The sequence below is a fragment of the Euprymna scolopes genome, chromosome 27 (assembly GCF_053919585.1).
Source record: "Euprymna scolopes isolate OS-2025 chromosome 27, ASM5391958v1, whole genome shotgun sequence".
Classification (NCBI taxonomy): Eukaryota; Metazoa; Mollusca; class Cephalopoda; order Sepiida; family Sepiolidae; genus Euprymna; species Euprymna scolopes.
In genome coordinates this window covers 92,012,605-92,040,549 of record NC_136508.1, presented here as the reverse complement: position 1 = coordinate 92,040,549, position 27,945 = coordinate 92,012,605, and the positions used below count along the sequence as shown (strand labels likewise).

The 27,945-nt window shown below is 32.6% G+C and overlaps 1 protein-coding gene across 1 annotated transcript in view; it reads right to left on the bottom strand.

Moving 5' to 3' along the window:
* The window catches only part of LOC145248989 (uncharacterized), a 126,171-nt gene that overhangs the window by 39,950 nt on the left and 58,276 nt on the right, over positions 1-27,945 (bottom strand). The window contains exons 6-11 of the mRNA XM_080110827.1: positions 26,126-26,260; positions 18,175-18,309; positions 16,147-16,284; positions 8,259-8,396; positions 3,194-3,328; positions 454-591 (exon numbers count right to left, since the gene is read on the bottom strand). Coding sequence (XP_079966953.1) covers positions 454-591; positions 3,194-3,328; positions 8,259-8,396; positions 16,147-16,284; positions 18,175-18,309; positions 26,126-26,260 — 819 coding nt within the window. The remainder of the gene's footprint in view (positions 1-453; positions 592-3,193; positions 3,329-8,258; positions 8,397-16,146; positions 16,285-18,174; positions 18,310-26,125; positions 26,261-27,945) is intronic.

Below are 27,945 nucleotides of genomic sequence, written 5' to 3'. Positions count from 1 at the left end.
ACCCATTATCGCCTGGAGCCATGGATAACAAAATAGAAGAGTTAAAAAAGTGGGTAACATTTTAAAACTGATTTCTCTCTCTCTCTCTGATCACTTCTTTCTCTGGCAACTGGTTCAATATCATGGAAAGAAAGTTGACGGTTTCAATGTTATTTTTGAAACAAGTGCAATAAAAAATAAACAAAAATTTCTTTTAACCCCATACACCAATTTGGTCCCTGGTTACCGTCAAAAATGATTATTACAGGATTTTTTTTTACTATAAGCAAATCAGGGCAACATTGAATATGATAACATAAGATTTGTAAGTATATACTGTGTAGTTTCTGACTGCTAACCGAACATAAAACCGATATATGATTTTCCTTTATACGTTTTCCTCATATGATATATATGCAATCCAATGAAAGATTAAAAGTTTATGAGAGAAAGATTAAAAAATGAATTCCTCACGCTCTTGGCATTTACGTCCCATGTATCCAGCTCTACATATTCCATCACCGCATTCCCCAGTTTTTTTATTGCACAAATAATTGTTTGCACAATGACAGGTACCGCTACATCGAGCACCAAAACCATCATATCTACATGCTGAAAAAAAATATCAAAGAAATAAATTACAGATTGTGTTAGAAATTTATGCGTTTTCAGATAAATTTGACAAAAAACAAACAGCTTGCACAAAAATAAAAGATAAAATAAAAAGGGAGTTAAAGAAATAAAGTCGAAAGTGGAATTGCTTAAAATGAAGAAAAGATTTTATTTACAAAGGTTGCAAATTATTCCCTTTGCAGGCATTCAAGAACAAGAAATGCCAAGTAACAAAAAATAGCAGGCTTTCATAAAACAAATTGATTCCTAAATTATAAACATCACAACAAAGAACAACTACCATTAATATGAAAATTAAGAACAAGTACGCCCAAAATAATGCACACAATAAATTTACGGTACCTCAGCCTTTTTGGGGGGAATTATAAAATAAAAGCAGAAACGTACCTTTTTATATTTTCATCACATCTCTTGACCGTGTCAGCTCACCTAGAACAAAAAGCTCATAACAATGCAAGACTCATTCTCCGAGACAATTTGGACTTTATTGGTTTTTTTAGTCGAATAGTGTGCTCCCGTTCTATCCCTAGGAGGTCAGGGATTTCTTTATTGATTCATCTGCCATACATAGCTGCCTCTCGTCACTTCACGAGAGCGCTTAAGCTGATGACTGTTTGTCAGATTTGAAACTTGAACTCAACTCACAACTGACTAAAAAGTCCCCATGTGCGTTTCTATTTATATCAGGATGTATGTATGTGGGGTTGTAATTCCTGTTAACTGCTTGTACCTAAAATAAGCTCACTGACCTATCTCGCAACACAGATGCACGCTCTGTCATCGGAAGTTCTGGGTTTGATCTATATCATTGGTAACCTTTGTTGACTCCTTTGCACTCCCTGGCACAAACAAGTTGTATTCAACCCAGCACATTGTTAATCACACTATTCATGTCGTATAACAATCTCTTCATTGGACATTGTATGATCATATGCGCACACATATTTTAAGCATAATCACGTTGACACACTGGTTCCCATTGGATCACCAAAGTTAAGCAATGCTGAACCTGGTCAATACTAAATGGGTAAACATTTAGGACTTCCAAGTGCTGTATGTACTCTCTGTTTATCTTGGCATTGTTTCCAGTTGTCCTGGACTTCTCCTTGCCACTGAACTCAAACAATGCGGATTCAGGAGAGCCATGGTTGGGATTGCGCAACCTTTGCCTCACAATTACATGCATAACTGCCTCTACAGTAGGTATCTTTTGTCTTTCGAGACTGAATGGAGGCATCGATATATTTTAAGCCTAACTTCCATTTTGAAGCACAATAAAATATGAGATAATAATGTCACTCTTCATCATGGGGGCATGTTGAATTGTAGCATACCTGGCAAGGTGAGGAAGAGTAAGATATGTACTGGCATGTTAAGCCTCTGCCTTTCCTTATTTAACTGTATAGTTTTATTCTTTCCCTTTAAAAAAACCTTCGATAAGGGACTCAGTTCATATGGCTATACTAAGTTGCTGTCTATTGTAAAGTGCTTGGTGGATAGGGTGGTTGTGAGAAGGCCACACATGCATCAGCAGGATACAGCTCCATCTCACATTTCCAAGAAAAGCGCAGAAGTGGTTCTCTGAGAACTTCCATGACTTTACTGTTCCTAACATCTATTTCTTCAACTGGTCTGATTGCAAACCGATGGACTATTATGTGTAGAGCATAGTTGAGAAGGCCACCCATCGTATCGCCTGATGCATCAAGGTCGAGTTGATTGCTAGGATCAAACTTGTGTTCATTCTTTTCATGTTCAGAATTGCTGAAACATAAAACTGTATCAATTGCATCTTTTTAAATCCTTATCCCTCTTGGAAATTTGTTAAAACTACTCCTGGTATCTCTTCCTTTATACACATGTATATCAGGACTCAAGCTTAATTCATTTCTCTGCCTTTTAACATCTTTTGTATAATGCATTTTTGATGAGGTGTAGTGACACTCAAGGATTGGATACAATGATTTCATATCATATCTACCCTTAACATTTACAAACTGGTGGCGGGCCTCTACTCAAAGTAATACACTAATTTTCTTTATGTTTGAAGAGGCAATATACCCTATTTAAAAATCACAGTACTTTTGAAGGAATTTAAAAGTAGGTTTAATTCTGTAAAATGAATGTGGTATTGTGATGATGGAGTCTAGTTTAAAGTAAGGGTTTTTTTTTTGTTTTTTAACGAGGAGTTATTTTAATGCTAAACCAAATTATTGGATAGGATTCTATCGGTGGAATGATTTTGAAGCGTAAATTTATAAAAATAGACAAAATGTGATATGACTATCCATCTCTCCCCAAACAATTTTAGCCTTCTCAATTTATAATCTAGTTGCAAATAAAGATAAAAAACAATACACCATATGTTTATGTAGAAACCACAGTATTTTGAAGGTTTCTGCGAATTTAATCTCCTAGTTCTAATGGTGAAAGGGTGCAGAAAAAAAGATGTAAACCTCCAAGATGGTGTGATAACATACTTTAAAGACAGTTATTACATGATAGATTGCATTTCTACACTGTGCAGAGAAAACAGATGATGAAGATGAGGATTATCAGGTTGATGATGATGATTCCTTACCAAGAAGGCAGTCACTTCCTTCATATCCTGCTTCACATATGCCATCATAGCAACTTCCATCTTTACTGCAATTTTTGTAGTTTGCACAATGACAAGTATATGCACAGTTACGGCCAAATTTACCAGGTGAACATTCTAGAAAATAGAATAAACAAATCATTATTTTACACAATGTCTCCACCCAGTTTTGTTCAGGTGAACTTTTATTTTTTTATTTTGTTTCTCTTTTTAATTTTTTGTAATCATTTATTTTATTATTTTACCATTTTTAAATAAGATTTTAAAAGTTAAATGTAATTATAACAGTATTATTAAATTAAAAGTTAAATGTAATTATTACAGTATCATTAAATTATTGATTAAACCAAATTGTAAAAGTTTTGATCTATTTATAAACTTAGTGGATGCAAAAAGCTTGCCAAACTTTCAAGATTTTCAGAATTTTAAAGCTTGTTTGAATGAATTTCTTTTCAACAGTTTAAATGCTTTAAAATTCTTTAAAATTCTGAACAGTCACAGAGTTCATTATTCGTTATTTTTCAACTATTTATAAAAAGATACAAATGATCAACTTGTTTATAAAGAAACCAAAATGTATTCCGGTGAATTTAATTTCATAATTGTTGTGGCTGACTACCTGTGTTACCTCCGCATGAACTGATCTATAGACAATAAATACCAGAAACCAAAACCATTTGGCAGAAGTCGATATCTGGTGGACCAACCAAGGTTGTTGGTCAGCTGGACAAACAGCCCTCACTTTTATATGTTCCTGTCAATATATTTTCTTACTCTATTCCCGTGTTCGGTTTTATCTTGTGATCCCTTAAACATAACAGCGTCATAACAATAATTAAATACGATTGCTAACATCTCGTTTGATTTTACATTGTTGCATTTTTAGCTTCAAATATTCAATTAACAGTAAATGAACAAACACAATAATTCAGTATGTAATTATGAAAGTTACATTGATATGGGAAATACACATATGCACATGTAAAGTGGTTGCATTATTTTATAATATATAAAAAAAATAAATAAATAAAAACACCATAAGAAAACACAATAAAAACAAGCTTAATGCAAATGTAGGAGAGAAATAAAGGTGAACATAGAATACGAGTTTGGTCATCATGAGAATTAGATTCTTTTACAGTTGAAGTTGGAGGAGTTAACTCCCAGAATTCCAAATCTTTTCTGCCACCAATGATACCATAATTAAACAGGCAAGAAATCTAAGAGCAAGGTTTTCAATTTTCACTGCTAAAACCACCCCTTCGCATATTTCTTTGATAAGTGATTTCTCTCAGTTCAGTGGTTTCTGACCTGTTTACACAACATTTCTGTAGCATTGCGGCTGAGACTGAGTAAGCAATAGTCACCGACAAACAAGCTCAAAGACAAAGCAGTGAGCAACTTGAGTTAACTTCACTAAATAGATAATATTAATACAGGATAATCAAAAATGCCTGTATACTTAGTTTACTCAAATTATCATCCACAGTTTTAACAAACTGTATTATAGTTTTATTCAATTTTGTTAAATCAATAATTTAATCATCTAACATTTACAGTATAACCATAAAATTTAACTTAGTTTTTTGTCATGCATTTCTATAAGAATTTGCTTTTGTTTTTTGTATTCATAGCCTTTGAAGAATCTGGATCTTTCTACCAGTTTTGTTGAATTCTATTTGGAGTAATTAATGGAGTAGCAAACTTCCAATAAGTCATTGACGATATCAAAGAGAAGACCTTCAAGGAACCTTCGCCTACATCAACGCAAAATGTTGCTGCAGATGCCTTGTTTTGAATTTATCCTTCCACAGCCATCTACTGACAAATTACACTCCTTTCACACAGACTTATGCCATCCGGGGGCAGGGGTAACCAGAATACTACATTTCGTCAGAACCAAAAACCTGTCATACTCTGTGGAGAATGTGAGAGCAGTTACAAAGACCTACCAGGTTTTTCTGAAGTACAACCTAGGTTCCTCAAGGTGACACCTCAGAATCTCATAAAAGCAAGTCAGTCATTTAAAACAATAAGTGTAGACTTCAAAGAACCATTACATTCAAATTCTCGCAACCAATACATACTGACAGTTATTGACGAATACTTTCACTTTCCCTTCATGCCAATGTTTCAGCTGCAACTGTCTGAAACACCTAATTAGCTTATTCTCCATATTTGGAAATCCTTTTGAACATTCTGATCGTGGTACTGTTTTCATGTCGAACGAACTAAAGAAATTCTTGCTTTCTTGAGGCATTCTTACTAGTCGAATGACTGACTGTAATCCTCAAGGTAACGGACAATTGGAAAGATATAACTATCATCTGGCAAATGGTGAGCCCGGCTCTACGGTCGAGAAACCTCCATATTACAAATTGGGAAAGAGTATTAGATGTAGCCTTCCATAGCATTCGTCCATTGCTTTCCACCTCCACTAATTGTACTCCCCACAAAGTCTCATCAATTTCCAAAGTGAATTGGCCATTGAAGATTTCAGGCCCACCTGGTTAACAAGTGCTAAGTCTGTCCTTTGAAAGCAACATGTACACGGAAGAAAATATGAGCCCCTAGTTGAGACCAGAGACCGACTTGAAGTCAATCCTAACTATGCTCATGTTTGTTTCAATAATGGACGAGAGATGAGTGTCCCTACACTACTTATTTCCAGTGGGTGATAGGACGTGCAATTTGGAGGCAGAACTAGATTCTTTGTCGAAGAACCAACAGCAACAGAATGCACCTCTGTAGTCCAACAATTCAGATTCTTTGCCAAATGCGCTCAAAAACTCCATCCTCGAGAATTCGAGTCCTACTGCTTCTTACTCAAATGATCGACAGAGGAGATCATTAGAAGATGATGAGGTGCTGAATATTTGATGCTCTACGAGTTTGTCAGTCTTCCATATTTAGCTGAAAACTATCAGTTTTGAACTTTTGTTTCTTTTATTTCTTTTTTTTTTCAGTTTAAACAGACCCACTCCTGAGATTCTATGTAGCCTTACGTCCCAAGACAATCATATGGTCTTGAACTTTACTCAGCAATGGAGAATGTGATAAATAAAAAATTTAAAAAAAAAAACACTTTAACTTCTGCTTATGCTCTCCAGAAGCGAGTAACTTCCCTTGTGCTTTTTTTGTTATTAAATCAACTGCAGTACTCGTAGTGTAGTTCTCAGTAAAATAAATCTTTCAAGAATCCTCAGACTTTTTCATTACAATAAAATAATCCTTTTGAAACTAAAACAAACAATTTGAAAAATAAAATAATTTTTAAAATTATAGTAATTTAAAAATATTTAAATTCTTAAACATTGACAAATTATATTCATCAATATTTACATTTATTTTTGTCGTTGAGCAAAATTTTATTTTATTTCTTTCACACCACACGTCCCATTATTATTCATCAATATTTAAATTTATTTTGTAGTTGAGCAAGGAAATCGTCCAATTCATTTAAGGAAAGGGTCTAATTAATTTACTTGATATAAGGAAAGGGTCCAATTCATTTAAGGAAAGGGTCTAATTCATTTAAGGAAAGTGTCCAATTCATTTAATTCATCTAAGGAAAGGGTCCAGTTCATTTAAGGAAATGGTCCAATTCATTTAATTAATCTAAGGAAAGGGTCCAATTAATTTAATTTATCTAAGGAAAGGTTCCAATTCATTTAATTTATCTTAGGAAAGGGTCCAATTCATTTAATTCATCTAAAGAAAGGGTCCAATTCATTTAATTCATCTAAAGAAAGGGTCCAATTCATTTAATTCATCTAAGGAAAGGATCCAATTCATTTTATTCATTTAAGGAAAGGATCCAATTCATTTTATTCATTTAAGGAAAGGGTCATATTCATTTAATTCATCGAAGGAAAGGGTCCAATTCATTTAATTCATCTAAGGAAAGGGTCCAATTCATTTAAGGAAATGGTCCAATTCATTTAATTCATCTAAGGAAAGGGTCCAATTCATTTAAGGAAAGGGTCCAATTCATTTAATTCATCTAAGGAAAGGGTCCAATTCATTTAATTCATCTAAGGAAAGGGTCCAATTCATTTAAGGAAAGGGTCCAATTCATTTAATTCATCTAAGGAAAGGGTCCAATTCATTTAAGGAAATGGTCCAATTCATTTAATTCATCTAAGGAAAGGGTCCAATTCATTTAAGGAAAGGGTCCAATTCATTTAATTCATCTAAGGAAAGGGTCCAATTCATTTAATTCATCTAAGGAAAGGGTCCAATTCATTTAATTCATCTAAGGAAAGAGTCCAATTCATTTTATTCATCTCAGGAAAGGGTTCAATTCATTTTATTCATCTAAGGAAAGGGTCCAATTCATTTAATTCATCTAAGGAAAGGGTCCAATACATTTAATTAATCTAAGGAAAGGGTCCAATTCATTTCATTCATCTAAGGAAAGGGTCCAATTCATTTCATTCATCTAAGGAAAGGGTCCAATTCATTTAATTCATCTAATGAAATTGTCCAATTCATTTAATTCATCTAACGAAATGGGCCAATTCATTTAATTCATCTAACGAAATGGTCCAATTCATTTAATTAATCTAAGGAAATGGTCCAATTCATTTAATTCATCAATATTTAAATTTATTTTTGTCGTTGAGCAAAATTAAATTTCATTTCTTTCACACCACACTTCCCATTATTATTCATCAATATTTAAATTTATTTTTGTCCTTGAGGAAAATAAATTTTATTTCTTTCAAATCACACGTCCCATTATTACTCATCAATATTTAAATTTATTTTTGTCGTTGAGCAAAATTAAATTTCATTTCTTTCACACCACACTTCCCATTATTATTCATTAATATTTAAATTTGTTTTTGTCCTTGAGGAAAATAAATTTTATTTCTTTCAAATCACACGTCCCATTATTACTCATCAATATTTAAATTTATTTTTGTCCTTGAGCAAAATTAAATATTATTTCTTTCACACCACACACACATCCCATTATTATTCATCAATATGATCACATTGTTATTACATCCCAACTAGTTTTGAAATATAGTTCAGTTCTTACCCGTTTGGCAATCATCTCCCTCGTATCCCTGTTCACATTTCTTGTATTTGCAATTTCCATTTGTTTTATTACAATGATGCTTGTATTCACAATGACACGTCTCCAAACATCCAGCACCAAATTTACCATGCGGACATTCTGTAAAGAATCCAGATAATGCACAAATAAATTCAAAGTATAAACTTAAATCTGAAATCACATTTTTTTATGCTTAAAAAAAAAAAAAAACATTAAAGGAGAAAAGTTAATGAAATAGATAGCTTGACAGGTAAATGATGAGGAATATTATAAAAGTATTGAAAATAATGAATGACATTAATAAAATCTGATGACTTACTAGAGTAGTTTATAACAAGTGCTTATTGACATTAGATTTGAAACTGATTATGTTGTAGACACCAGAGAAGCAAATTGTTAGAAATGTGTTCCCTATTTTGATGAAGAAAAAAAAATTATTTATAGCAGTGATAGATGAATTAGTTTTATATTTAATGATTTCAATTTCAGTTCAAAATTTAATAAAAGAAAGTATTGCTGACTATTTTTATTAAAAAAGTAAAGAATCACCACAGCTATTAATTCTTAAGAAAAAGTCGCTCTGCAAAAATCTGCTAACTTCTCTATCTTTAATTCAACTGAAAATTTAAGATGAACAATTACGAATGTATTGTTACACATAGGAAAATCTTAAATTGAACACTATTTAAGGGTTTTTTTGTTGCATAAAAGATCACTTCAATTACTATCATCTAAAAAGTGTATTGTTACACATAGGATAATTTTAAATTGAACACTATTTAAGGGTTTTTTTTGTTGCATAAAAGATCACTTCAATTACCTATCATTTAAAAAAATGTATTGTTACACATAGGGAAATCTTAAACTGATCACCACTTTAAGAGGGTATTGCACATAGCATCATCTTAAAGTGATCACCATTTTTCAAACTTTAACTTTTGACTAATCAATGAAAATAGATATAAAAGAAGATAGAAGTGGGCCCAGTTGTTTTAGATTTTCTGAAATACATAGTTCATCTTTTCTAATCCAAATTTTCTCATTGACCATCACATCTCCATTTCATAATATTATCGACTTCATTGCATTATTTTTGCAGGAATTGAAACAATGAGAATTTAGAGCAATTCATGTTCTGATCAACTGAAATACCTTCTACTTTTGACTAATTAATGCAAATAGACAAAAAAGGGGAAAGAAGGAAACCCAGTTGTATTTATTCAATTAATATGATTTTCAAGTACTCGAATAATATTTGCTAATTAATTGACATATACGCCTGAAAATAATCTGTCAACATAAAAACTGCTGGATATGGAGTTTAAGGAAATGGTCCAATTCATTTAATTCATCAAAGGAAAGCGTCCAATTCATTTAATTCATCTAACGAAATTGTTCAATTCATATAATTCATCAAAGGAAATGGTCCAATTCATTTAATTCATCTAACAAAATGGTCCAATTCATTTAATTCATCTGAGGACATTGTCCAATTAATTTAATTCATCTAAAGAAATGGTCCAATTATTTTAATTCATCGGAAGAAAGGGGCCAATTGATTTAATTTATCTAAGGAAATGGTCCAATAAATTTAATTCATCAAAGGAAAGCGTCCAATTCATTTACTTCATCTAACGAAATGGTCCAATTCATTTAATTCATCTAACGAAATGGTCCAATTAAATGAATTGGTCCAATTCATTTAATTCATCTAACGAAATGGTCCAATTGATTTAATTCATCTAACGAAATGGTCCAATTCATGAAATTAATGTAAGGAAATGGTCCAATTCATTTAAGGAAATGGTCCAATTCATTTAATTCATGTAAGGAAATGGTCCAATTCATTTAAGGAAATGGCCTAATTAATTTAATTCATGTAAGGAAATGGTCCAATTCATTTAAGGAAATGGTCCAATTCATTTAATTCATGTAAGGAAATGGTCCAATTCATTTAATTCATGCAAGGAAATAGCCCAATTCATTTAATTCATCTAAGGAAAGGGTCCAATTCATTTAAGGAAATCGTCCAATTCATTTAATTCATCAAAGGAAAGGGGCCAATTCATGTAATTCATCTAAGGAAAGGGTCCAATTAATGTAAGGAAAGGGTCCAGTTCATTAAATTCATTTAAGGAAACGGTCCAATTCATTTAATTCATCTAAGGAAAGGGTCCAATTCATTTAATTCATCTAAGGAAAGGGTCCAATTCATTTAAGGAAAGGGTCCAATTCATTAAAGGAAATGGTCCAATTAATTTAATTCATCTAACGAAAGGGTCCAATTCATTTAATTCATCAAACGAAATGGTCCAATTCATTTAATTCATCTAAGGAAATGGTCCAATTAATTTAATTCATGTAAGGAAATGGCTCAATTCATTTAATTCATCTAAGGAAAGGGTCAACTTCATTTAAGGAAATGGTCCAATTCATTTAATTCATCTAACGAAATGGTCCAATACATTTAATTAATCTAAGGAAATGGTCTAATACATTTAATTAATTTAAAGAAAGGGTCCAATTAATTTTATTCATCTAAAGAAAAGGGGCCAATTCATTTAATTTATTTAAGGAAAGGGTCCATATCATTTAATTCATGTAAGGAAAGGGTCCAATTCATTTAAGAAAATGGTCCCATTCATTTAATTCATCTAAGGAAAAAGCCCAATTCATTTACAAAAAAGAGTCCAAATTATTAAATTCATCTAAGGAAAGGTTCCAATTAATTTAATTCATCTAAGGAAATGGTCCAATTCATTTAATTCATTTTATGAAATGGTCCAATTCATTTAATTCATCTAAGGAAATGGTCCAATTCATTTAATTCATCTAAGGAAATGGTCCAATTCATTTAATTCATTTAAGAAAAGGGTCCAATTAATTTAATTAATCTAAGGAAAGGATCCAATTAATTTAATTAATCTAAGGAAAGGGTCCAATTAATTTAATTTATCTAAGGAAAGGGTCCAATTTATCTAAGGAAAGGGTCCAATTCATTTAAGGAAAGGGTCCAATTCATTTAAGGAAAGGGTCCAATTCATTTAATTAATTCAAGAAAAGGGTCCAATTCATTTAATTCATCTAAGGAAAGGGTCCAATTAATTTAAGGAAAGGGTCAACTTCATTTAATGAAAAGGGTCCAATTAATTTAATTCATCTAAGGAAAGGGGCCAATTCATTTAAGGAAAGCGTCCAATTCATTTAATTCATCTAAGGAAAGGGTCCAACGCATTTAAGGAAATGGTTCAATTCATTTAAGTCATTAAAGGAAAGGGTCCAATTCATTTAATTCATCTAAGGAAAGGGTCCAATTCATTTAATTCATTTAAGGAAAGGGTCCAATTCATTAAATTCATTTAAGGAAAGGGTCCAATTCATTTAATTCATTAAAGGAAAGGGTCCAATTCATTTAAGGAAAGGTCCAATTCATTTTATTCATCTAACGAAATGGTCCAATTCATTTAATTCATCTAAGGAAAGGGTCCAATTCATTTAATTCATCCATGGAAAGGGTCCAATTCATTTAAGGAAATGGTCCAATTCATTTTATTCATCTAAGGAAATGGTCCAATACATTTAATTCATCTAAGGAATGGGTCCAATTCATTTAATTCATCTAAGGAAATGGTCCAGTTCATTTAATTCATCTAACGAAAGCGTCCAATTCAATTAAGGAAAGGTTCCAATTCATTTAAGGAAAGCGTCCGATTCATTTAATTAATCTAAGGAAAGGGTCCAATTCATTTAAGGAAATGGTCCAATTAATTTAATTCATTTAAGGAAAGGATCTTATTCATTTAATTCATATAAGGAAAGGTTCCAATTCATTTAAGGAAAGAGTCTAATTCATTTAATTCATTTAAGGAAAGGGTCCAATACATTTAATTCATCTAAGGAAAGGGTCCAATTCATTTAAGGAAAGGGTCCAATTCATTTAATTCATTAAAGGAAATGGTCAAATTCCTTTAATTCATCTAAGAAAAGAGTCCAATTCATTTTATTCATCTAAGGAAAGGGTCCAATTCATTTTATTCATCTAAGGAAAGGGTCCAATTCATTTAATTCATCTAAGGAAAGGGTCCAATTCATTTAATTCATCTAAGGAAAGGGTCCAATTCATTAAATTCATCTAATGAAATGGTCCAATTCATTTAATTCATGTAAGGAAAGGGTCCAATTCATTTAATTCATCTAAGGAAAGGGTCCAATTCATTTAATTCATCTAAGGAAAGGGTCAAATTCATTTAATTCATCTAAGGAAAGGGTCCAATTCATTTAATTCATCTAAGGAAATGGTCAAATTCATTTACTTAATCTAAGGAAATGGTCCAATTCATTTAAGGAAATGGTCTAATTAATTTAATTCATGTAAGGAAATTGTCCAATTAATTTAATTCATCTAAGGAAAGGGTCCAATTAATTTAAGGAAATGCTCCAATTCATTTAATTCATCTAACGAAATAGTCCAATTCATTTAATTTTTTATTTATTTTTTTTTTTTATTCATTTTTCACCCCAAACAAGGCACAGTGCCACTTTGAAGCAGGGGGCTACTATCACGGACTTAATTAGCAGGGTCATTATGAAGGGAGATGAGTAGAAAGATGTTTGTTGACATTACACTTGAACTTCTGCATATCGTTGCAGTTGGGAAAGCAGAATCCCGGAAGGGCGTTCCAAAGATCCGCAGTTCTGGGGAAGAAACTATTGGAGTAAAAGGCCTTCTTGCACCTAGGGATCTCTACTGTAAAGGGATGAGACTTAGTAGCTTGTCGGCTTTGTCGGGGGTAGTTACGTCGGGGAGGTACAAGTGTTTGCAGTTCGTCAGAGCATTCACCATTGAAGTATTTGTAGAACAGGCAGAGGGATGCAATATCTCGTCGATGGGACAGAGGCTGAAGCCTAGATGACAGTTCAGGACCTATCAGGTTGGCGACTCTCTTTTGAACCCTGTCCAGGAGCGAGAGACAAGAAGCAGATGAACCAGCCCAGATGTGACAACAGTACTCCATACATGGGCGAATGGTTGCCTTATAGAGGTATAGGATACTGTCAGGCGTAAGTAGTTTTCTAGCACGGTAGAGGGAGCCAACCTTCCTTGCAGCAGCCTTGGCAATGCTCTCAATGTATCTATTCCAGTTCATATTCCCTGTAAACGTTAGGCCGAGGAGTTTAAAAGAAGTACTTTCAGGTAATGTGTTCTTGGCCATTGCTATTGGTGGTAGAGAAGGTTTCTTGTAGTTATTGAAGGAAACAAGCTTAGTCTTAGCAGCATTGAATGTGTCCAACCATTTTTGTCCCCATTCCACTACGGATTGGAGGTCATCCTCTAGTGTTTCTGCCATTTCCTTGGATATGTGTTCATTTGTTTTCCCCTCATATCTGTTATAGAGAGTGGTGTCATCGGCAAATATACCTATCTCTGAAACAATTTTATCAGGGAGGTCGTTTATGAATATCAGGAATAATAGAGGTCCAAGGATAGACCCCTGAGGTACTCCCGTATTTATGTCGTATTGTTTGGATGTACGACCGTCGAGGACAACTTTGATTTTTCTATTACTTAAGAAGGATTTAATTACATTATGAATTCTTCCAGTGATTCCATATGATCTAATTTTCCTTAGAAGACCATCGTGTCATACCCTGTCAAAAGCCTTAGATATATCGAGGGCCACCGCTCTACCCTCCCCTGTTTTATCCAATGAACGGTATATACGTTCAGAAACTACAGTTAAGATATCTGCTGTTGAACGGGCTTGCCTGAATCCATATTGTTTGTCAGTCAGGAGTTTAGCAGCTGTTAGGTGCTGGACTAGGGCTTGATTAACTAAGGACTCAAATATTTTGGCGAAAAGCGGGAGGAGGCTAATGGGGCGATAATTTAGTGGGTCAGTTCTTTCACCAGAATTCTTGAAGACTGGTACCACAGAGGCGGTTTTCCAGCAGTCGGGAAAACAAGATTCGTTAAGGCATTTATTGTAAAGTTTGGACAGAACTGGAGCAACCTCGGCAGAGCATTTTTTTAATAGCACAGCGGGGATGAGATCTGGTCCACACGCTTTTGAGGTGTCTAGGTTTTTTATAATAGCATGTACCTGAGAAGGGGTGATTTTCAAATCGTCTAGTGAGGCGTCTGTTCGCAGAGGAAAATCAGGGAGTGAGTGGTGTACCGAGTTCAGTGTGGAGTTTGAGGCAAACTGACTGGCAAGCAGATTAGCCTTGTCAGTTGCCGTGCAAGCAACCTCATGATCGTTTGATAGTGGGGGAATAGTTGACTGTCCATTATTTACTACGCTATTGTAGATTTTCCAAAAATCCCGGGTTCCTAATTTCTGTGCTTCGATGCGTTTTCTGGTGGTTTCAGAGTAATCTGTCTTAGCTGTCTATCACTCTCTTACAATTATTTCTAGCTTCTATAAACTTCTGTTTATTTGAGCTGGACTTATGTCGGTTGAATCTGCGGAATGCATGCTGCCTTTGACAAATGGCAGCTGCACAAGCAGAAGTAAACCATTGGGGGGAGTGGGGCTTGCTATAGAATTTCCGTGCGGGAACATGTGCTTCAATAGCAGTTTTGAACCATTCAGTGGTCTCATTTGCACACTGATCCGCTGGAAGAGTAAAGATATTTTGCCATGGGGCATCTCTGATGAGCTCCCTGATGGCTTCCCAATCAGCCTTTTTGTAATACCTCGTTGTTTTGAGTAGGTAATTCATCTAAGGAAAGGGTCCAATCCATTCAATTAATTTAAGGAAATGGTCCAATTCATTTAATAGATCTAAGGAAATGGTCCAATTCATTTAATTCATCTAAGGAAAGGGTCCAATTCATTTTATTCATTTAAGGAAATGATCCAATTCATTTTATTCATGTAAGGAAATGGTCCAATTCATTTAATTCATCGAACGAAAGGGTCCAATTGATTTAATTCATTAAAGGAAAGGGTCTAATTCATTTAATTCATCTAACGAAATGGTCCAATTCATTTACTCATCTAACGAAATGGGTCAATTCATTTAATTCATCTAACGAAATGGTCCAATTCATTTAATTCATCTAACGAAATGGTCAAATTCATTTAATTCATCTAACGAAATGGTCAAATTCATTTAATTCATCTAACGAAATGGTCAAATTCATTTACTTAATCTAAGGAAATGGTCCAATTCATTTAAGGAAATGGTCCAATTCATTTAATTCATCTAAGGAAAGGGTCCAATTCATGTAATTCATTTAAGGAAAGGGTCGAATTCATTTAATTAAGCTAAGGAAAGGGTCCAATTCATTTAATTCATCTAAGGAAAGGGTCCAATTCATTTAATTCATTTAAGGAAAGGGTCCAATTCATTTAAGGAAAGGGTCCAATTCATTTAATTCATTTAAGGAAAGGGTCCAATTCATTTAATTCATATAAGGAAAGGGCCCAATTCATTTAATTCATCTAAGGAAAGGGTCCAATTCATTTAATTCATCGGTTTGAAGATGTTCAATTTAAAAACTAACGTTCTCAGCAAAATGGCAAATTGTTGAAAAATTGCCTTGTTTTTCAGTCTTTTGGAAGCTGAGGAATAAAGAGATTTGGCAGAAGACAAGTTCTACATTCTTTTACATTGCACACAGATTTTATGACTTAGCTGGATACCAAACTGCCTTTTCTGTTCATTATTTAAGGATCAACATTCACTTTTTAACAATGTGGTTTTATACAAAGTAAAAGTTTAGAAAAATTAACTGAGATTCTAAGAGAAAAAAATGATTTGTCGCCATTGAAAAACATGGCAGAAGAAAAATAAAACTTAGAATACCGTCTGATATTTTCACAAACTGTCAAAGAGAAAACTATTGTCTGCATATTATAGTTACCAGTACTGCAGCTAGGTCCGTAGTATCCTCTTTCACATTTTCCACTACTGCATTTGCCATGCATCTTATTACATTTTGTTTGGTTTGCACAATGACAGGTCTTCACACAATTACTGCCAAATTTCCCATCCGGACATTCTAGAAAGAGTTGAAAAGCACATGAGGAAATTTATGAAATACTACTAAACAAAAAACAAATATGAATACAGCTTGCTTGTTTTGTTTTTAATTTGATAGAAAAAAAAACTTCATTTCTATTTTTATATTCATTCATATCTTTGCTTTTATCTTCACAGCATGTCGGCCAATAAAACTTCCAACCATCTTTTAATGCATTTAATCCAACTGTGGAATTTGTATAGAATTTTGAAGAAGTTACAATAATCTGTTATAATTTAAAGTGTAAAGAATACAATCATAGATTACTTGTACCCAGTCATGGCTGACTGAATGGAAGCAAGCTACCTCCATGAATTAAAGAGTTCTGTTGGAAATTCTGTACAGCTTACAGCGACCGAAACGTGAGAATAGCACCTAAATAATTCAAATAATCGATCCTCATCTAAAGAATTCCAAAACAATTTATTTCTTATGGTTTTAGTATTTCTCGGCAGTTTTATAACTTGATAAATGTAAACGTTTCAAACCCTAAACGATGTCAACTTCATCCTCAGATTCATAATATCACAAAATGACATTCACCGATGAAGTCCTTTCTATAATAATTATATTATCATTCTAAAATACCGTCCAAATTTATTAAAAAAAACAAACTAGATCGGTGATTATGCAGAGAAGTTACAATGCTATCTTTTAATAATATTTTCAAATTGTTAGGTGAAAATACAGAATAGTTACAAAGCACCCTCCTCATGTTAAGAATGGGTTTCTAAATAACATTATTTCAGCATGGTATCTTCTCTGCATAAGTACCACTAGATCACATGTCTATTTATTATGCATACTATTAATATCTCATTCTTCCTCTCTTTCTTATCCTCATCTTTCTCTTCCGAATGATTATTAGCAAGAAATATATTTTAAAATGAAATACATGTGATACATTTACAAGCCAAAATTCAATGCAAAGATTTTGTAAAATGAACGTTCGTTTGTTTAAAGAAACCAATTTTCAGGTATAGTCCAACCTTAATTTGTAGATCCAAAGTAGTAAACATGTAAAAATATAGAGAACCTTCAGGAGAAGTCCTTGTGGAACTTGGAATGAACTATATTAGCGAAAACATATAACTAGCAGGGAGACCCGACGTTGCCCAGGATGAAATGATGATCAACGAATGTGCTACACTTCAAATATTTTTATTGTCATCGAACTTGGTAAAATCACTCATTCGTCAATCAAACCAATTGATTGCCTGGAAGCCAACACAGTACATCAAAAAGAAGCTCACGTGCCTTCCCGCAGTGACTGAATTCACAATGCATTATGGTCATTGCACTGTAAAGAACCTAATGTTGATTTTATTAAAGCATTTTTATATAATGATTTGAATTAAAGTTTAAAATACAAAAGTCAAGTGTCATGGTTTGATTGTGCCCTAAACAGAAACATTCATTTCAAACATTCTCCTGTTTTATCAAAGAAACTACTGTTGATTTTATATGGCAAGCCTTTTGCTTATGCAGTGATAAAACTTCTCAAATACATTTAGCCTGGATCAAAACGCTATCTTTGGTTAAAATAGGACTGTTCTCTCTTTAATGGGATTTTTTTCGATATTTATTGGAGATATTCTGATACAAAACCTACCTAAAAATATTGAAAGACACATAAAGTACATTTGTATGAAATTTAAAAAAAAATTAGCCCAGATGTTTTTGGAGTTCATAAGAAACTCTCTCTCACACACAAACACACATACAAAGCGCGTTTTATATATAAGTAAAGATTACTTACCATATTTAAAGCGTTGCTAATATGTATACATCACCTTATAAAATATTAAAAAAGAAAAATGATTTGAATAAAATTATTTTTTTTGAACATCACATTTCTTGTATGCTTACCAGTTTGGCAGTTATATCCCATGTATCCTACATAGCAGTTTCCTTTACTGCATTTCCCATCGGAGGGACTGCATTTACCCGTATAACAATGACATGTTTGTGAACAGTTAATGCCAAACTTATCATAAGGACATCCTGAAAAGAATAAAAATATACATACACTAAAAAACAAAGATGATCAGACTTTGAGTTACAACTAAATATACAATCAGATTAGAAACAAACAAATATACAATCATTAGAACCATCAAGATTAGAAATAAACATACCTTTTTATTATATTTTTTAAGCATGGACATACACAAATTTAAAAATTAAAAAAGAAAAATAGGTAGTTTTACATTATACTGTCAGCACCATTTTTTAATGCATTTCACTTAACTGTCGCTAGGTGGCACTTCTCATAAAAGAGCAGGTGCCACAAAATAAAACTATATTTTATTACTTAAATTCAAAAAAATGTTTTGGAAAAAAAAATCCGATGTTTTAATTCAAAAAATGTTTCGGAATAAAAAAAACAAACAATAAAGATCTAATGCTGTTTTAATTCTAAAAATGTTTCATTTAAATTATTAAATTGTTTTGAAAAAAAAAAAATCCAATTTTACTTTAATTCAAAAATTGTTTTATTAAAATTATGTTTTCTTACGCAGACTTTTCAATAAATGATTTTAGAATTTATATTTTGATACATTTTTTTACAATAAATGTTTTGGTTTTTAAATATTTTTGTGTTCAGAAAAAAATCTTGCTTGCTCGCCCCCTAACAATGGCGCCGTCCGTGTAACGCAGAAGTGCCGAAAAATATAATATACTAATGAACTTGTGCACAGGCGTTGCCCGGGAAAATGGAAGAACCCAACAAACTCATGCTACAACTCCTGAACTCCAAACAAATATTTTACTTTTTAAAAATTGTTTATAATTGTAGTGCTCTTATGAATAACAATGAACATTTAATCATTATTTCCGAATAATGAAAGAGCATCCTCGCAGCAATCTATTTATGTCGAATGGGTGAATTTGGGGTAGGAAGAGGCCGTTAAATAATTGTGTCTATACACAAACACTGAAAGTAAAGTAATATTTAATAAGAATAAGTATTTTTAAATGAGGTAATTTTTTAAAGTATTTTTTTAAAGATGATGAGCATTTAATTAAAAAAGTTTGCAAATATTTACAAAGAAAATTGGCTCTTAATTTGAATAATAATTAATATCCAAATAAAATTTAAACTGAAGTGGAAAATAAAATAGAAATTAAATGCCTAAAAAAATGTAAAAAACACTGGAGGGAAGGTACTATTTCATATGATAGAATGTATTCACTGCACCACTGATAAAAAATATAAAGTTGTTTGTTTCTTTAACTACCGACTAAGAGTTGATTGATTCAATCCGAAATATAATCCTAACATAAATATTAACCACATTTAATATCACTTAATTTTGGCCATCTGACAGTGATACTTTTTATTCCCAAATAAAATTTTAGTTTACTTCTAAGTTTTATATGTTAAAAAGTACATCCGACACATATTTTATTGCATTCATTCACTTTATAATAATTTGTTATTAAATTATTAACTTCATTGAATTATTTTTGGATGGATTGAATTTTTTTATGAACTGAAATACCTTCCACTTTTTTGGATGAATTAATTTTCTGATCAACTGAACTACCTTCCACTTTTGACTGATTAACACAAACAGACAAAAAAGGGATAGAAGTAAACCTAGTTTTATTTATTAAAACTTTCTCAATATAAAAGGATGTAGTTGTTAGAATAGTTAATATCTTCTGTGGTTGCCAATCTAATTACTAAAGGATTTAGGGAGAAGACAATCACAAATATGATCCATTCATGTTGACAAGCCAGAAACAATGAAAGAAATGCTCATCAAAAGCATATATCTTCTACATTTACAGGCAGGATGTTTGTAAAGTCTGTGTGCAAAAGAAACAATTTCTAATTTTTTAAAAAGTATTTGTGTTAGGAAGACTGTAAAGAGTATTAAAAAGAACCTTTTCAAAAGTTTCTCCATGTCCACCAACATCAGTAATAAATGAGTTTGCACATGTGTTCATCAAAAAATCTAATGAAATCAAACCTAATAAACAAAGGTCAAAGGAAAGGGTACACTTCATTTAATCTATCCGTTAGAAAATTTTTGATTTAAAAATTAACGCACACAGCAAAGTGACAAGGAACTCCATATTTTCTTTCAGTCTTGTCCAAGTTGACCTACTTGAAACAGCATTCATCTGTAGTTGGTCCAGGTTGGGGTGCAGGTCAACTATAATTTATCAGGCAGGTTTTATTTTGTCCACCACATTTTTTTTTCAACCCTAAAAGGAAGCTTCGGCAATTGCTTAATAGATGAACTTTTCTAGTTAATGACAAAGGATATAACCCAGTCAGTATAAATGTCTTATGAGAATGACTTGTTGAAGCTAATTCATTTTGCAGCAGAAATATACTGTGTTCTTTGGAATGAAATACTGCCATCGGATATATAGAGGATGCAATGCAGGCAATCGAAAGTTTCTAATTGCTTAATGTCTTTGATTCTCATTGGCCAGGACTCCCTGTTCTAAAGAAAGATAATTTGCACCATCACATGATAGATTCTTACTTTGGTATTCTGCCTTATGTCAGATCTTGACCAGAGCCAGGATCGGTAGAAGGCAAAGTTGCAGCCAATAGTGACACAGGGGGAAACTCTTTTAAGGCATTCAAAGTGACCTAGTTAATCACCTAAGTGAAAAATGATGGGATCCTTGCTGAATGCCAGACTGTATTAAAAGGGTTCCAAAACCTTACTGTATCTTTGTATGGAAGATAGTGTTGAATGCTTGAAGACTGGGAGGTTTAGGAGGAATAGCATCTGCTTGCATGCAGTGGTCGCCAGAATTGAATGCAGCAGTGAAATCAGTAAAACAGATGACTGACTTTTGTTCAAAGCATCAACAATGTGAAGATTTGATCAGTGCGGCCATGGCCCAAATGAAAACTATAAGTTTGGCCTGATTCTGGAATGATGTTCTGATTGGAATCAACTCAGAAGAATATTTTTTGCTTTTTTTAATGAAGTGTAATTCTAAATATATGGCATAATCACGTTGAAACACTTGTTCCCATTAGATCACCAAAGTTAAGCAACGTTGAACCTGGTCAGTACAAAAATGGGTGACCATTTGGAAAATCTTGGCATGGTTTCCAGTTGTCTGGCACTTCTCCTTGCCACTGGACTCAAGCAGTTCCGATTCAGGAGAGGTGTGGCTGAGAATTGCGCAACCCTTGCCTCACAATTACTTGCGCAGCTACCCTTACAGGAGTTATCCGTCGTCTTTCAAGACTGAACAGAGGCTTCTATTTCCAATTCTAAATAAGCACCACTTTTTCTTCTGTAAAAATAATTGTCACTGTGAGCTAAATATTCTTTAAATAAAACAAATGTGTTCCTTTGTTTAAAATTGCAGCAAAAAAAAAAAAAAAAAAAAAAATCTTTGTCCAACCATAAATATGATTGTCAGATAAATATCGTTTACACCAAGAAAATTATTTGAAATTTATGTAAAATTGTACGGTTTTAATCGACAGACGAGATAATTTGCTTTTGGAATGAGTAAAGTTTGAATAGTTTACCTTAGCAACATCAGAGTAATAACCAATGGTTGTCATTTTTAAACGTATATGAAAGGTGATAATGTATTGGGGGAGGGAGGTCAGCTTTGCCCGGTCATAAAATATGCTTGAATATGATATTTTGATTTGTCCAGATTTTATATATATTACTATAGAGTCGGGATTTCAAAAGTAAAAAAGAGTATTTGAGTGCCATCAGCTAGAATTGAAACTGAAAGCAAAACTGTAGCATTCAAAGCTGCTGACGTTACGACTGTACCCACGTGACAGGCATATGAACTGATTAACAATTAAAAATAAACTAAGATGAATGTACAAAATATATTACGATTTTTTTTTCCAATTTTAATCCATTTTCAACTCCTTAAAAACTATTTTAACCGGCTAAAGACCCATAAAAGAGTGGCCCGTAAAAAACCCCCCATCATTTGAGGCCTCTAGCACCACTCTGTGACTTTTAATTTCGGAATAGATAGAGTTTAAAAATATGGAGACAGAAATATAGCCTTTTATATATTAGATTATAGAGATCATTTCACATTGGTTATAGTCAACTAGCATACTTCCTAACTTGCGGTGAAGCGCTACTAGAAGTGTTGACAAGGCAAATCAGTTTCTTTGCTTTTTTTCTCTCATGCCTCTATATCCCCTGTAAATATTTTATTACGTTTTTCCGACAGTCTTTTCTTTTTTTAATACTCATTGACAAATTTTTTCGGTCTTATTTTAATTAAGAATTATTGAAATTAATTTTTTTCTTCTTAAAGAATTATAAAAACACATTTTGCGCTCTTTTTTTTTTTTAAAGGAATTATTGAAAACACTTTAAAGAATCTTTGAAAACTATTCTGTGAATATTATGTATTGGATATGTTTTTATGATGTTTGAAATTTTGTTATTTCTATTTTAATAATTTGTTATTTTGATTTCAATATTTTTATTTTTATACTTTCATAAACACATATTTAAAGGATGGGGAAGAGCAACTTGCTTATTTGAAATATCAATTAAAACACAAGTAATGCAGATAAACATGTAATTCTTCGAACTGCAACTAGTACAACATTTAAATTTTATTCTTTACTAATTTTAAAAATGATATCAGTGAGATGGTGTCCATTCTTTTCTGTACACAGAGTTATTCGAACTCTGAACTTTCGGTCAACTCTTTTCAGCATATCAATGAGTATGTTGTCAACAGCTTGATGAGTGTTATTTTTCAGGTGAGTCAAGGTGCTAGGATGATTGATGTAGACAATTGATTTCAGATATACCCATAAAAAATAGTCACATGGTGATAAATTAGGGGAACATGCTGGCTAATGCAGATCACCCCTCAAGGAGATGCGATGTCCTGGAAAGTTATGCTGCAAAACAGTTGTTGATGTGCATGGTGTGTGTGTGCCGTGGCACCGTCCTGCTAGAACCACACATTTTCCACACCCATCTGGTTCAGTGTTGGCAGGAAACACTAACTGATCATGCTGACATAAGTCAAATGTCACTGATACTGCTTGTTCATTTTCTTCAAAAACCATGGACCAATTATGCCAACGTGCGATAAGTCACACCAAACAGTTACACGTAATGCATGTAGAGGAACTTTTTTTTTTTTTTTATTACATTTTCACCCCAAACAAGGCACATTGCCACTCAGGTGTAGGGGGCTACTATCAGGGTCAGCAACTACAGGGGCACTATGTAGGGATTTGGGCAGCAAGATGTCGGTTCACGTTGCACTTGAACTTCTGCATGTCAGTACAGTTAGGGAAGCATGATCCTGGAATGGAATTCCAGAGTCTAGCGGTTCTGGGGAAGAAACTACTGGAGTAGAAAGATCTTTTACATCTAGGAATCTCAACTGTGTGGGGGTGGGATTTAGCTGCCTGTCGGGTTTGTCGAGGGTGTCTGTGTCGTGGGGGCACAAGTGTCTGCAGTTCGTCAGAGCATTCACCATTAAAATACTTGTAGAACAGGCAGAGGGATGCAATGTTTCGTCGATGGGACAGAGGCTGAAGCTTAGATGCCAGTTCGGGGCCTATCAGATTGGCAACTCTTTTTTGAACCTTGTCTAGGAGCGAGAGACTAGTAGTAGACGCATCAGCCCAGATGTGACAACAATACTCCATACATGGGCGAATGGTGGCCTTATAGAGATACAGGATACTTTCAGGTGTCAGTAGTTTTCTAGCATGGTAGAGAGAGCCTACCTTTTTTGCAGCGGCCCTGACAATGTTTTCAATATAATTGTTCCAGCTCATGTTTCCTGTGAACGTTAGGCCAAGCAGTTTGAAAGATGCACTCTCAGACAGGGAGTCACTGGCCATTGCTATTGGTGGCAGAGAAGGTTTCTTGTAGTTATTGAAGGAAACCAGTTTGGTTTTGGCAGCATTGAATGTGACCATCCATTTATGTCCCCATTCCACTACAGATTGGAGGTCATCCTCTAGTGTTTTTGCCATTTCTTTAGATATGTGTTCATTTGTTTTCCTGTCATGCCTTTTATAGAGCATAGTGTCATCAGCATATATACCCATCTCAGAGGCAGTTTTGTCGGGGAGGTCATTAATAAATATCAGGAACAATAGAGGACCAAGAATAGACCCCTGAGGCACTCCCGCATTTATATCACACTGTTTAGATGTTCGACCGTCGAGGACAACCTGGATTTTTCTCCCGTCTAAGAAGGATTCAATTATGCTAAGTATTCTACCAGTGATACTGTATGATTTAATTTTCCTGAGGAGACCCTTGTGCCATACCCTGTCAAAAGCCTTAGATATATCTAGAGCTACCGCTCTGCCCTCCCCCGCTTTGTCCAGTGAATGGTATATACATTCAGAGATTACAGTGAGAATGTCAGCTGTGGAACGGGCTTGTCTAAATCCATATTGTTTGTCAGTCAGAAGTTTAGCGTCTGTAAGGTGCCAGACTAGAGCATGGTTAATTATGGTCTCAAATATTTTGGCGAAAAGTGGGAGGAGGCTAATGGGGCGATAATTTGATGGGTCAGTTCTTTCGCCAGAATTCTTGAATATTGGTACCACAGAAGCGGTTTTCCAACAGCCCGGGAAGCGTGATTCATTAAGGCATTTGTTGAAGAGTTTGGAGAGAACTGGAACTACTTCGGCTGAGCACTTTTTTAATAGCACAGCTGGGATGAGATCAGGTCCGCATGCTTTGGAAATGTCAAGATTTCTTATGATAGCATGTACCTGAGCAGGGGTGATTTTTAGATCGTCTAGCGTGGTGTCTGTCCGCAAAGGAAAGTCAGGCAGGGGGTGGTTGGTAGGGTCCAGTGTGGAGTTCGAGGCAAGCATATTAGCTTTGTCGGTTGCTGAGCAAACAACCTCGTGATTGTTGGTTAGTGGGGGAAGTGTTGATTCATGAAGTTCTCTGAGGTTTTCAAGACTCCAATAGTGCATGTTCTGCTTATTCATAAATTCAGAAAGATTGAAGTGAACTTCATCACTGAAGAGAACAAGTCTATCATCAGGCAAAGCCCAAATGCACCTCACATGCATTTTCACTAGCAATAAAATTGCATGAATTAAGTTCCTGCACTATACACAATTTGTATAGATGAAATTTCCATCCTTCATGGAGGATTCGTCTCACAGAAAGAGCAGACAACCCAAGAGCAGATGCGTGTTTGCGAGCAGACCGTCGGGGAGATCTCAAAACAGATTGTCCTACCATGTCAATGTTTTGGATTGGCTTTGCTGTTCGTGGGAGGCTAGGTTTCTTTTTCTTTACATCATCGTTTCTATGAAGTTGTTTACCCATGAAACAACCGACTGCCGCCCAGGACATGACAATGGCTCTGACCCACCCTGTATCATATAAATTCAATTAAAAAAACGAAACAAAACAAAAAACGTCCATTTAAAAAAAAACAAAAAAAAACTTCCATTTAAAAAAAGAAAGTTTACTTTTATAATTTCATTAAGATATTTCTTATAAAATTTCCAATAAAATAAAATATTTTTTAAAATTTTTTATTAAAATACAAAAAAAGATTAACTGTTATTTTTTTCATTTTATAATTTTGTTATTTTTTTATTGTATACTTTTCAATAATGTCCTTTTCTAATGTTATTCCAATAAAGCGCTTCACAATAGAAATACTGAAAAACGATAAAAGGAAGTAACTGATTTGCCTTGTCACCACTTCCGGTAACGCTACGCAGGAAATTAGAAAGTACGTTCGTTGACTATAACCTGCATTTTTTTTATAGTAAAAGCTATGAAATAGTAAAAAACAAATCTTGTTAAAATATAGGTTGTAAAATCTTCCTTACGGCGACAGAAATCTCCATGGTATCCTGCTGCACAGATCCCATCGCTGCATCTCCCCGTTGCTTTATTACATTTTGTGTTATTTGCACAATGACAGTCATCACGACATTTATAACCATATTTACCAAATGGACATTCTGAAAAGAGACAAAATACCAAATAAACATATAAAATCTCTTTATAAAATTTTGAAGCAATTTCATTCTCCATGTTCATTTGCCTCAACACTCACTTTAATAATTTTGCATTCAATTATTAATTGCTTTGCCTGAATAAAACTTTTACAATTTTGAATTCAATTAATATTTATTGCTTTGCCTAAAAATTTTGATAATTTTGAATTTAATTATTATTTATTGTTTTGTCGAAATAAAACTTTTACAATTTTGAATTCAATTATTATTAATTGTCTAAATAAAACTTTGATAATTTTGAATTCAATTATTTATTACTTTGTCTAAATAAAACTTTGATAATTTTGAATTCAAATATTTATTACTTTGTCTAAATAAAACATTGATAATTTTGAATTCAAATATTTATTGCTTTGTCTAAATAAAACTTTGATAATTTTGAATTCAAATATTTATTGCTTTGTCTAAATAAAACTTTGATAATTTTGAATTCAATTATTTATTGCTTTGTCTAAATAAAACTTTGATAATTTTGAATTCAAATATTTATTGCTTTGTCTAAATAAAACTTTGATAAGTTTGAATTCAATTATTTAGTGCTTTTAAAAACTTTTACAATTTTTAATTCAAGTAATATTTATTTATTGTTTTGTCTTTATAAAACTTTGATAATTTTGCATTCAATTATTTATTGCTTTGTCTAAATAAAACTTTGATTATTATGCATTCAATTATTATTTATTGTTTTGTCTGTATAAAACTTTGATAATTTTGCATTCAATTATTTATTGTTTTGTCTAAATAAAACTTTGATAATTTTGCATTCAATTATTATTTATTGTTTTGTCTGTATAAAACTTTGATAATTTTGCATTCCATTATTTATTGTTTTGTCTAAATAAAACTTTCATAATTTTGCATTCAATTATTATTTATTGTTTTGTCTAAATAAAACTTTCATAATTTTGCATTCAATTATTATTTATTGTTTTGTCTAAATAAAACTTTCATAATTTTGCATTCAATTATTTATTGCTTTGTCTAAATAAACCTTTGATAATTTTGCATTTAATTAATATTTATTGTTTTATCTGTATAAAATTTGATAATTTTGCATTCAATTATTTATTGTCTTGTCTAAATAAAACTTTGATAATTTTGCATTCAATTATTTATTACTTTGTCTAAATAAAACTTTGATAATTTTGCATTCAATTATTTATTACTTTGTCTGAATAAAACTTTGATAATTTTGCATCCAATTATTTATTGTTTTGTCTAAATAAACCTTTGATAATTTTGCATTCAATTATTTATTGTTTTGTCTAAATAAACCTTTGATAATTTTGCATTCAATTATTTATTACTTTGTCTAAATAAAACTTTGATAATTTTGCATTCAATTATTTATTGCTTTGTCTAAATAAAACTTTGATAATTTTGCATTCAATTAATATTATTCTTTTGTCTAAATAAACCTTTGATAATTTTGCATTCAATTATTTATTACTTTGTCTAAATAAACCTTTGATAATTTTGCATTCAATTATTTATTACTTTGTCTAAATAAAACTTTGATAATTTTGCATTCAATTATTTATTACTTTGTCTGGATAAATCTTTGATAATTTTGAATTCAATTATTTATTGCTTTGTCTAAAAACTTTTACAATTTTTTATTCAATTAA